A 13,041-nucleotide genomic window follows, 5' to 3' on the forward strand; every position below is an offset into this window, starting at 1 on the left:
CATTTAATACTGCTTGAATCAATAAACTAACCCTTCTACAACAGGTAGAAAGGTGCTTCGTTTTTTTAAATGGTGTTTCAGAGATTCTCAGCAAAGGACAATATCAGAGATCAAATTTGTAATTTCGTATTTGGAGGGCAGGTGATGTACTCTGAATTATATATACCTGGGCCCCTAAATATTTTTTGGGATCATTTTTGATAGTATTTGAGGGTCTTGCAGTGCCAGAAATTAAGCTCAGGATCTCACGCCTATAAATTATATGCTCTTCCATTTTAGCCATATATATATTTTTTTGTTTATTTGTTTGTTTTTGTTTTTTGGGCCACACCCAGTGGCGCTCAGGGGTTACTCCTGGCTGTCTGCTCAGAAATAGCTCCTGGCAGGTACGGGGGACCGTATGGGACTCCAAGATTTGAACCAACCACCTTAGGTCCTGGGTCGGCTGCTTGCAAGGCAAACACCACTGTGCTATCTCTCTGGGCCTGGCCCCAAATTTTTTAACTTCATCTAATTCTCCAGTTTCCAGTTGTGAGAATTTTAATCATAGGTTTACTTTTCAGATACCTTCTCAAAAAATAGCTTGTGAAGTATGGATTTATCTTTTATTTCAATTTCATATCTTACTTGAAGTGGATATAAATTTTGCTTATTGCACTTCTGTTACTGAGCCACTTTCCCAGTTTTAGTTTAGCACTTTACTCCCTCGCTGCTTTAGTTCTTTTTGAATTTAGTGTTTATACGAAGTCACTTTTTCTTGAGACATAAGATTAGTATTATAAGTGTGCCATAATTCTTAATATTAGAAATTCAAAGTAAGGATGGATTGTGGAATTTTTGAAGTTTGCACAGGTTCATCTCTGTAAGTATAGATAAAGGCAAAAAGGAAAGGAAGGGGCCAGAGCAATAGTTAGCAGATAGGGTGCTTGCCTGCCTTAGACACAGCAGACCCAGGTTCCTTAGATACCATCCCATATGGTCCCCCTATGCACTGCCAAGTGTGGCGTGGGGAGGAAGAAAAAAGGGATGAAACAAGGTTGGAGAATCTATCCATTTTACCTTCCCTTTTTTTAATTTTTGATTTTGGTTGGGTCACACTTGGCCTCTGTGCTCAGAAATCATTCCTGGCTGGGGGACCATAATGGGATGCCAGGGATCAAGCTCTCGTCCGTCCAGAGTCAGTCACGTGCAAGGCAAATGCCCAACCACTGTGCTTACCACTCTGGCCCCTTTACTTGCCTTTTACATTGTTATGTCTTTCTCAACTCACAAAGAAAACTTTACTATATGATGTGGAAAATGTTTAATTACAATATGGAAAATATTAAAGGGGCAGGGAGATCTTACAGCTGGTAGGGTGTTGCCTTACTTGCTGTCCACCCAGGTTTGATCCCTGGCATACCTGATTGTAGAGGCAGTAGTTACAACAGAGAATAGTGCCAATGTGGCTAAAACCAAAAAAAAGAAAAGTTTGAAAAGTGAATTTTGGGAGGATCAGGGGATTGTATAATTAGTGAGTTTTTGATTTACACAGAACAAAACTTTAATGGGGGACAATGGTGGAAAGAAGTAGATACTGCTTTGTAAAAACCATTGGTGCTGGAATATTGTACATATGAAATCCATTCAAAATAATTTTGTAATTCATGGTGTTGTGCCTTTTTTTTTATTTCATTTTATTTATTTTTTTGGTTTTTGGGTCACACCTGGTAGTGCTCAGGAGTTACTCCTGGCTGTCTGCTCAGAAATAGCTCCTGGCAGGCACGGGGGACCATATGGGACACCAGGATTCAAACCAACCACCTTTGGTCCTGGATCGGCTGCTTGCAAGGCAAACGCCGCTGTGCTATCTCTCCGGGCCCGCCCGTGTTGTGCCTTTCTTTAAAGAATGAAAACTTTAAATAAAACCCAACCAGAGGGGCCAGAGAGATAGCACAGCAGTAGGGCCTTTGCCTTGCATGATGCTGACCTGGGAGGGACCCTATTTGATTCCCGGCATCCCATAGGGTCCTCCAGCCTGCCAGGGGTGATTGCTGATTGTAGAGCCAGGAGTAACCCCTGAGCACTGCTGGGTGTGGCCCAACAAATCAGTCAATCAATCAATCAATCAAGTTAAAAAAAACACAGGATCTAGAGCAGCGGTGGCAAACAGGATTTTTACCCTTACTTAAAATGGCAAAATGCAATATGTGTTTAATATATTACTGTTAAAAGTATATGCTTTTGTGTGCGTGTTTGTCTGTTTTTGTGGTGTGGCTCTCTGACTCTCAGTTTAAAATTTTGGTTCTTTGTGTCGAACTTGTTCGCCACCCCTGTTCTAGAGAGAATATAGGAAGTAAGCTTTGCATGCAAAGACCACTGAGAGCATTTCCTAAATGCAGAGCCAGGAGTAACCCTCCCAATATCCCCAGGTGTGGCACCCCTCCCCCCCAAAAAATTAGAGAATGGAAATCATCTCATTCTTAAAGTTTGGGATTTTTTTTTCTTTGTATATATATATATATATATATATATATATATATATATATATATATATATATATTGGTTTTTGGGCCACACCCAGCGGTGCTCAGGGGTTACTCCTGGCTATCTGCTCAGAAATAGCTCCTGGCAGACACGGGGGACCATATGGGACACCGGGATTCGAACCAACCACCTTTGGTCCTGGATCGGCTGCTTGCAAGGCAAACACCGCTGTGCTATCTCCCCGGGCCCTCTTTGTATATTTTTTAATGAATTTTCACTTGAATCACTGTGAGAAGCAGTTAAAAAGTTGTTCGTGATTGAGTTTTTTTTTTTTGGGGGGGGGGTCACACACGGTGATGCTTAGGGGGTTTTCCTGGCTGTCTGCTCAGAAATAGCTCCTGGCAGGCACGGGGGACCATATGAGACACTGGGATTCGAACCAACCACCTTTGGTCCTGGATCAGCTGCTTGCAAGGCAAACGCCACTGTGCTATCTCTCCGGGCCCTCATGATTGAGTTTTAGTCACACAGTGTCCAACACTCATTTCTTCACTACTGTGCATTTCCTGTCTTCAATGTCCCCAGTTTGCTTTCCACCCTCCCCTACTCTTGTCCCTTTTCCCCTTCTAAACATTGTGCTTTGCAATGTTTACTGAAGGAAGATCACAGATATCATTTTCCCTACTTCCAGCACCCACTTCTTGTCCAGAGTGATTTTTTCCAGCTATTACTGTCATAGTGGTCCCTTCTCTGCCCTAACTTTACTTTTTGTGACAAGTTTCTGCACCAACTCTGTAACAGGGATTTTGTTCTTAATGTGATAAATGATAATTGGCTTCTTATCATGACCTCTTTTCTTTCTGCCTCACCCCCTTCCTAGATGGTATGGTCAGGAAAAAGATTACAATGTGCTAGTCATGGATCTTCTTGGACCCAGCCTCGAAGACCTCTTCAATTTCTGTTCAAGAAGATTCACAATGAAAACTGTACTTATGTTAGCTGACCAGGTATGTGAAAATTTTGAAAATATAAAAGTTCACTACTCAAATGTAAATTGAATGTCTATAAACCAGACAGGTTCAGATGATCATATCTAATTCATGGTTAGCAAAAAGAGTCAATGGTGGTGCTACACTGAGCTCACTACTTGTTATAAATTTGTAAATGTTTTCCTGGAGGTATAGAACAAAATTTGGTTTTCTTTAAGGAAGTGGATGTTTACTTGATTAAGTGAATTGAATGTTAGGTGAGACCCACCCTTAAAGCTCACCTAACATTTTGAGATTGCCGCTAAAGTAATGAAATCATTTTTGAGAGAGAGAGGGGGGGGGGAGGGAGGGAGGGAGGGAGGAGGGAGGAGAGAGGGAAGAGAGAGAAGAGAGGTTTTTGGGTCACACCCGGCAGTGCTCAGGGGTTATTCCTGGCTCCAGGCTCAGAATGGGGCACTGGGATTTGGACCAATGACCTCCTGCACAAAAGGCAAACGCCTTACCTCCATGCTATCTCTCTGGCCCCAAGCAAGAATTTTTGACCAAGTAGGTAGGTGTTTGATGTAATAAATTCTCAGCCATTTATAGAATTAGTCAAAACTATAAAATTTTGGAGATGAGAAATATTCATATTTTGATCGAAGGTTAGATGAAATTGTTTTAAAGCCAGAGGAAGATTTTTTTTTTGTCTTAAGAAAGTTTGAATAAAGTAATGATTAGGGTATGTGAAGAAGCTCGTTGAGAACACATTATAAACTAAAAGTTAACATTGAAGAATTTACATATCTTGGGGCCGAAGCAATAGCACTGTGGTTAGGGGTTTTTCCTTGTACAGAGCTGGCCTGGGTTTGCTCTCTGGCATTCTTTTTTTTTGGGTTTTGTTTTTGGTTTTGGTTTTTGGGCCACACCTGGCAGTGCTCAGGGGTTACTTCTTGGCTGTCTGCTCAGAAATAGCTCCTGGCAGGCACGGGGGACCATATGGGACACCCGGGATTCAAACCAACCACCTTTGGTCCTGGATCGGCTGCTTGCAAGGCAAACACCGCTGTGCTATCTCTCCGGGCCCTTTTTCTTTTTTTTCTTTTTTCCTTTTTTTTTTTTGTTTTGGTGCTCTCTGGCATTCTTATATGGTTCTCTAAGCCTGCCAGTAGTAATTTCTGAGTGCAAAGCCAGGAGTAACCCTCATTGCCGCTGGTTATGGCACTGGCACACATTTTTTTGTTTGCTTGTTTTTGGGCTACACCCAGCAGCAGTCTGGTTACTCCTGGCTCTGCTCAAAAATCACTCCTGGCAGGCTTGGGGGACAATATGGGATCCTGGGGATCAAAATCGGGTTGGCTTCATGAAAGGCACATGCCATACCTGTTGTGCTGTCACCCCGGCCCTACTTCACTTTTAAAAAGGAGGAAGAATAATCTACAAATCTACAATTTTGGTCAAGGGCTAGAAAGGTATTAGAGGTATTAAGGCATTTGACTTGCACACAGCTCTTCATCCCAGTTCAATCACCAGCACCACATACTTCCCCAGCACTGCCAAGAGTGATCTCTGAGCACTACTGGCTGTATCCCATATCCCCAAAAGAAAAGCAAGACTACCTTTAAGTGCAAGAAAAATAACTGCTTCCTGCAACCATCCTCAATCCTCGTACTGTACATGGTCCCCAAACACTTCCAGGACTAAGTCCTGAGCTCTGCAAAATAACATGTGGATGCCATTAGTAAGGTAAAAATGAGGTGATAAACAATGAGCATTTTGTTTTGTTTTGTTTTGTTTGGGGGGAGGGCACACCCGGAGGTGCTCAAGGGTTACTCCTGGCTGTCTGCTCAGAAATAGCTCCTGGCAGGCATGGGGACCATACGGGACACCGGGATTCGAACCAACCACCTTTGGTCCTGAATCGGCTGCTTGCAAGGCAAACACCGCTGCTGTGCTATCTCTCCGGGCCCAACAATGAGCATTTTTGAGATAGGGTTTTTAGAAAATATAAATCCAAAGGATTAGAGAGAGATGCTAATTTTCTGTTGGCACCTACTTTGCTATTCCTATTTTGTGCATAATAGAACGAGTGATTCAAGTAATTATTAGCAGGTTCTTTAGAGGTTAAAAACCTTCTACAATGTTTTAACTAATATGAGTGAATCCTGATGAAATAGTTTCTATTCTGTAGCTCAGTAACAAATTCGTTCTTTAAGACCCTGGGGGCAGGGGGGCTGCAGAGTATAACTGTAGTCCATTTCCTTTAGAACCATTTCTTTCAGACAGGAAAGTCGGAAAAAACAATATTCTATAGAATATAGATAGGAGTCGTCATCAGTATATTGATCGCCTAGAAAGATTGTAATTCAGGGAAGATGGTTGCAGAAAGCATTCGTTATTAAAGGAGACAATAACTAGATTGCTTTGTGGATGATGGGCAGCACTGGAGGTAATCTGTACTTTGTGCCATTGATCGTATTTGCCCAACCCGCTCCTAGGAAGTTACTGGTCACAGTTTAATAATGGGTGTTACTTAACTAGGACAGATACGTAACTTTAAATGAGCCAGGTGCTTTATTTTACTAATTTTAATGTGCAAACTGGTGGCTGTATTGAAAGATGTTATTTGGACATGTATGTACAGCTGTCATTTTTACGATTATCATTTAAGCCGACAGGTTGCAGATTTGCCTTTGTTAGAGGAGTCCTTCTGATATACGCTTAGTAATAAAAGCTCTGGGGCAAATGAGGACAAATCAAAAATAGAATCCTGACGTATATTACTGAGATGGAAAAGAACATAAGGGTAGGAAGATAACAAAAAATCTTTTAAATATATTTAACATTACATACATATAATATATTGCATTTTCACATGACAATTGATGAGAGGTTGTCCATTGTATGCAGATTGCTTTAAGATTGACAAGAAACAGGCAAAAGAGGGGCCCAGGGAGATGTATAACTTGTGAACCTGATTTAATCCCTATATAATTTCCCCTGAACACCACCAGGAGTAATCCCTTAAGCACTGCTGGATATGTGTTGTTCTAAAATATAATCCTGGGCAAAGATTGGCTGTTACTACAAATAAGGTGATTTCCAATTTGTGTTAGGAAAATGTAAGTTGAGTTCAGTACCTGTCAAATTGATAGGTAAAGTTTTAAAGTAACTAATATAACTTTGCTTGTGGAAAATGATCAAATGTGCTAGTGTTGAGAATCCATCTGGGGGGCCGGGTAGGTGGCGCTGGAGGTAAGGTGTCTGCCTTGCAAGCGCTAGCCAAGGAAGGACCACGGTTCGATCCCCCGGCGTCCCATATGGTCCCCCCAAGCCAGGGGCGATTTCTGAGCACATAGCCAGGAGTAACCCCTGAGCGTCAAACGGGTGTGGCCCAAAAGCCAAAAAAAAAAAAAAGAAAAAAAAAGAGAATCCATTTGGTAGCACCTTTCAAACAACAAATACCTTTGATCCCCCCATGTGGGATTTAGAAGTGAACTTTAGAAGCTAAGGCACTGGTAGGCTTGTACATATATATCATATATGTAGTTAATTTTTTATAGTTAGAAAAGTATTAGGAACTGAAGATGTAGTTAGTGAGCTTGTTAGAATGACATGCTCACCATTTACATTCATCTGGTGATATTGAAGCTGATTATGGAATACAGAAAGCACACAAGAAAGACGTAATAGCGCCCATTTATTAAAGTTTCATACTATGTTTTGTGCTGCCAACTTTCAGGAATGATCTGGGTATATGTTTAAAGAGCATGGGGCCAGAGAGATAGCGTGGAGGTAGGGCCTTTGCCTTGCATGCAGAAGGACAATGGTTCGAATCCCAGCATTCCATATGGTCCCCCGAGCCTGCCAGGAGTGATTTCTGAGCGTAGAGCCAGGAGGGGAACCTCTTGAGTGCTGCCGGGCATGACCCAAAAACTTAAAAAAAAGAGAGAGAGAGAGACAAAGAAGTAAAAAATCCTGCTCATTTTGATTGATTATAATAACAGCTTTGTTGATACCTCTACCCTCAAGTATAGGTGTGTGTGATAGTTGATATGAGTCGTATTTTAAGTTCATAGCATGGAAAGTAAGTTGAAATAAAACCAGGTTGGTTTAACTTAGTTGTCTCAGGCACAGCATTAAAGATGAAGCATGAATTAAAATTACTTAGATTTTTGTAAAATTACTTGTGGCTTAAAAATTACAGGCTCAGTTTTCCGAATCAAATTAGAGATGCAGTTATATTTATAATTAGTATTGGAAAAGTAAGTCGAAGGATGCAGTAGTGGCTTACGCTTCAATATCAGTCCATCGGGAAGTAATTGGAGAGCATGATTATCCTTTTTATTTTGTCACACAGTTTTTATGAAGCCTAACCAGTTACTAAATATATCTAATTTTGAAAACAAAGACATTGAAACGGTTTTGTTTTTTCAAATTAAATCACTTAATTAAATTCTCTTTTTTTTTCCAGATGATCAGTAGAATTGAATATGTGCATACAAAGAATTTTATACACAGAGACATTAAACCAGATAACTTCCTAATGGGTATTGGGCGTCACTGTAATAAGGTTAGTCAAATGTTCTTTGCATGAAAGAACAGAGTCAAATAATATCACATGAATTGCTTTGGCATATCTTCAATCTTTAAAAAGTTACAGTTCTTTAATTTGCTGTTGGTAATTGCTTTAAGAGATTGTGCTAGAAAGATAATCAGCTAACTCTATTAATTTAGTAACGAAGTAAATTCTCCAACTTGGCTAACTAAGATTATTGATCTATATGAAAGTGAAATTTCCCCAGGAATTTTTATTGAAATATAATCATCTATGTTATTTAACTATTAAGCAGTTATCAGTATTTTTTATTATTTTTTTCAATAGTGAGGGGGGGAACTCATATACTTTTTTAAATACTGAAAAATCAGATTGCAACTTAGGTCTCCAAAGTACGGGTTTTTCATAGTATATGTATATGCTTGTGCCAGTGTGGGAACCACGGACTCATTTGTCACCACGACGTTAACATTTGCTGTTTATAGCATGTTAATAAGAATTCTTAAGTCCTTGGATTTCTGTAGAAGTAGATGACAGTTTCTTGCTTGGGTAATAATTTGATGGGTTTTCCAACCATTCTCCCTTTTCAAAGGAAAAATTAAGTGAAAGATGCAACAAAATTACTTTTTATGGGGGTCTAGTTGATTGGGGTCTTTATGGGTTGATTGTAATGTTAGCTAGTGACGCATGATTACAACTAGAAATTGTGTTGAATATTTTTCCTACATTGATTAGTTTAACAAGTGAATTGCTTTATACAATGTTGAGCTCGGGCAGACAGGCAGCATTGGCAATGCACAAAGCATGTTATAATCTGATCTGATAGAAACTCAACTTCAGGACAACTTGGGGGCTTTTTTCTTCTTTTTTTTCTTCCTTATATTGTGTTTGGCAGGAGAAGTCCCACTTCTTAAGCCATTAGGCAATGTTTGTTGTTTTCAGGCCTACTATAAATGTTTACCTTTGTTTGCCTGTATGAATGCCAACTTGGAGCTATGACCATTAGAACTGGTGGTAAAGTGAGACATTATCGTTGGTCTCATCAAGTTTTTGAAAATATTTTTCATTGAAAGCTGAGCTTCAAATAATAAAGTGTTTATTCCTATAATTTGTCTTTTCCAAATTGTTTGTTTTCCCCAAAAATGTTAGCTTCTCATTTTAAAGCATCCAGGTTTTTTAATTATTTAACATTATAGCTAAACCTGGTGGTGATTTAAGTGGAAAATGATATTTTAAATTTGGGGGCCATTTTGTCAGTTTAAACCTAAGCTTTTGGCCTTTTCCCAGCTTTCTCTTTCCCATTTTCTCCTCCCTTAAGAACTATACTTTTGATCCATGTTCTGCATATTAAGATTGCAGTACATAGTTTTTGCCTTTCTATTATGTAATGGCCTAGATAATATCTCCCTCCCCCCTTTAAAAACCATGTTAATCACGTAGTCGTGTGAAAGCCCAAATTTCCTGGTGATGAGAACTTTTTTAGGCTTTTGTGCCTTTCCTATAAGAGATGTAAGAAAAACTATTGTGGAGCTGCTTGCTACTCTAATAAGCCCTTTGGCAGAAGAAGCACAGGGTTTAAATTGTAAATGTTGTTCTTGAACATTTTAGTTTAGTTGTGTTATGTAGTTGGTTTTTAGTGTTCTCTGCACTGTAGTTTGAAAAATGCCAGTTGTAGGAGACTGAATTCTTGGATTAACTCATTCCAATATTTTTTGTTTGTGGGGAGGGAAAACTTGGGGGGGGATTTTGAGGTTGATTTTAAAGTCAAATTTCATATTTGAAAAATTGTTCTGAATTTGATATTTAGGAGTAGCCAGTCCAAATTTAGTAATTTGCTTACCTCTCCCAGTAATCACAGCCCTGCATGCTTGTAGAAACAAATTTTAAGGTGACTAAATGCCTTCTACCTCTTCCTTACTGAAGATTTTTTTTCCGCCCCTGTGTAATCTTTTTTTGGGGGAAGGGCAGATTGTTGTATTAAAGATTTCAGTTCTAAATTCCCCATTTTTTATTAAAATGAAAGAGCCAAATGTCACCATTGCTATCCCTGTTTCAGGCAGTGACACAAAATAGTGGCATTAAAAACCTGAGTATTTTCCAGAATTCAAATGTTCTTGAGTATGTGATTATTTGGAAATCTGAGAAGCTACAGTGCTTGATGGAAGAAGGATGGCATTTGGCTACCCTGTTCTTTCTCTAATGCCTCGGTGTTGCCTGTCTGCGCCGGCCATTGTTGCAATGTAAGCAATACTGTTTGATGCACTGCCACCCTCTATTGTCTGTTTAGTGTTTAGAATCTCCAGTGGGGAAGAGGAAAAGAAGCATGACTGTTAGTACTTCTCAGGACCCATCTTTCTCAGGATTAAACCAGGTCTGAAACTGTCTCCTATTCCAACCTCAATCCCAAATTCATGTGCTTTTCTTTTTTATTGTTTCGTTTTGATTATTTTTGTTTTGTTTTAATTCTGGAGAATAATGAGCTTGCTCAAGCACCTCTTACGTTGGCATTATTCAGACATACTTGGCAAACATAACTACTAAGATGTTTCTCGTGGCTTTTGCTTAAAATTTGTATAGATTAGAGAAAAATACCTAAATGAAAATAGGACCATGATAACTTCTCTAACATTTTTATGATAAAATGATACATTGGTCTAGTATTAATTCTTTACTTAATAAATGAGTTTTTAAACTAAGGTTTTTAAATTGACTTAAAGGTATAAAACTTAATATAAAGTTGATTTGTATCAGTTGTATGGATAGGTTTTGTTTCACCTTGCTTCCCCTTCCTTAATAAACTTCATGGAAGTGAAAATCAAGTTTCATATCTAGTATTCTTCTGGATGAGGCGTAAAGCTCAAAGGACTGGAGCTCTTACTGTGCGTGCAGGAGGCCTGTGTTCAATCCTGAGCATCAAACCAGAATTATCCATAGCAGCACCAGAACAAACCAAGCAAACACTCTTCACTCACTCACTCACTCACTCACTCACTCACTCACTCACTCACTCACTCACTCACTCACTCACTCACCCACCCACCCACCCACTCACCCACTCATCACACACACACACACACACACACACACACACATATCAACTCTGAAATTAATTTACTTCACTCTGAATTCTTGCAACTATAAACATAAAATAATTACAGGGCTGTTTTTCCCCCCTTGGAACTAGAAGAAATTGTATTCTAGCATCAAACAAATGTTGTGACACTTCAATTACTATTAGTGATGCAGAAGATATTTAAATAAATACATACCCTGATGACTTGATATTTCACCAGTTGAACATATTTAGCTTCCTGATAATGTTTTTTTTATTTAAACATTAAGCACAATTCATTTTTTTTTACTTTGAATACTTTATTGTATACGTTTTCAAACAAAAATGGGCAAATAAGGCCAGAACAAGACAGTACAGGATGTAAGGTACTTACTTGCCTTCCATGCAGCTTTGTTGGCTACAACCCCGATTCAAACCCTAACACCTCTTAGCCCATTCATCTATCCCCACCTCCAAAAAAGAATTATTATTATTATTATTATTATTATTTGGTTTTTGGGCCACACCTGATGTCGCTCAGGGCTTACTCCTGGCTCTCTGCTCAGAAATTGCTCCTGGCAGACACGGGGGACCATATAGGATACCGGATTTGAAACATCATTGGTCCTGGGGTGGCCACTTACAAAACAAATGCCCTACAGCTGTGCTATTTCTTCGGCCCCCAAAAAGAAAAATGCTTTGTCTGTTTTTGTGTTGGGGGCCACACCTAGCAACAGGAGCTGTTCCTGACTTTGCTCAGGAAGCATCGCTTAGAGGAGTCTAGGGACCCTCTGGTGCCAGGGATTGGACTCAGGGTTGGCAGCATATAAGACAATACCAATCATCTTATCCAGTGTACTATCTCTGCCCCAAATAATTATTTTTTTACATCAAAATATAGGTGCATAGTTTTGAACAAACGAATTCTTATTAGCCCTATGATATGTTCCACACATACCCAGCATTCCCGAAAGGATCATGTGCTATTGTTTGACTTATTGAAAGATAATAAAAGATAAATTGTGAATCTTGGTTGTTGAAGAGATGGTGGATAGCTACAAAATGAAATTCCAGTGGCCCTGTTTTATTAATTTATTCATTTGCATGTTTACATTATAGCCTAACTTTTAATAATTTGCATCAATCATTTGTATTCTCTAAACATGCAGCTTTATGTCTTGAGAGATAAAGTGGCCTTGTGAATATTTTTAGGACAACCACAATGTGAGTCCTTTGTTGGGAGAGTGCCGCAAGTACTATAAACTCTAACACTGGCTATTTTTACATTCAGAAGAAAATACTCTTCTGCTGGTGAGGAGAATTAGCCCAGTCTGCAATCTTTAAAATAGATAAATTTAAAGTAGAGCACATTTAACGAAACCCCCCCTCCCCCAAACCAGGTCAGCTTGACCCAGCAATGATTAGTCTCTGCATTTGCAGACTTTTTTCTTATGAATATAGTTCCTTGTATCCTTAGTACCAAATTTCATGAAAACTTTTTTTTTGTTTTGTTTTGTTTTTGTTTTTGTTTTTGGGTCACACCAGGCAGTGCTCAGGGGTTATTCCTGGCTCCAGGCTCAGAAATTGCTCCTGGCAGGCACGGGGGACCATATGGGACGCCGGGATTCGAACCGATGACCTCCTGCATGAAAGGCAAATGCTTTACCTCCATGCTATCTCTCCGGCCCCGAAAACGTTTTCCTTTGTGTTTATGCCCATGTTTAACTTCAAAGCAAGAAGGGCTAAAGTAACTTGATAGTGGACAGAGTAGGTAAAGCCTACCATGTAGCTGACCCAGGTTTAATCCCCAGCATCCCAGGATACCTGAGCACCACCAGGAGTAATTCCTGAGTGCAGAGCTGGTAGTAAACCCCAGCATGACCATGTGCAGGTCTGTCTACCCTCCCTCCCAAATAAGAATACCAGAAGATAATGAACTTGATACAAGGCTTTGCAAATTTATTTCAGGTGGTTTTCCTTTATGTTTGCTTTTAAAA

The 13,041-nt window shown here is 39.5% G+C and overlaps 1 protein-coding gene across 5 annotated transcripts in view; it reads left to right on the forward strand.

The window, feature by feature from the left end:
- CSNK1A1 (casein kinase 1 alpha 1) overlaps window positions 1–13,041 on the forward strand; it is a 47,142-nt gene that overhangs the window by 14,059 nt on the left and 20,042 nt on the right. For 4 of the 5 annotated variants that reach the window (XM_049785200.1, XM_049785195.1, XM_049785198.1 and 1 more), the window contains exons 3-5: window positions 3,347–3,473; window positions 7,909–8,007; window positions 10,280–10,363. In XM_049785200.1, the coding sequence (XP_049641157.1) occupies window positions 3,347–3,473; window positions 7,909–8,007; window positions 10,280–10,363 (310 nt within the window). The remainder of the gene's footprint in view (window positions 1–3,346; window positions 3,474–7,908; window positions 8,008–10,279; window positions 10,364–13,041) is intronic. The other variant, XM_049785199.1, reaches the window with a different exon arrangement.

Source organism: Suncus etruscus, chromosome 12 (assembly GCF_024139225.1).
Source record: "Suncus etruscus isolate mSunEtr1 chromosome 12, mSunEtr1.pri.cur, whole genome shotgun sequence".
NCBI lineage: Eukaryota > Metazoa > Chordata > Mammalia > Eulipotyphla > Soricidae > Suncus > Suncus etruscus.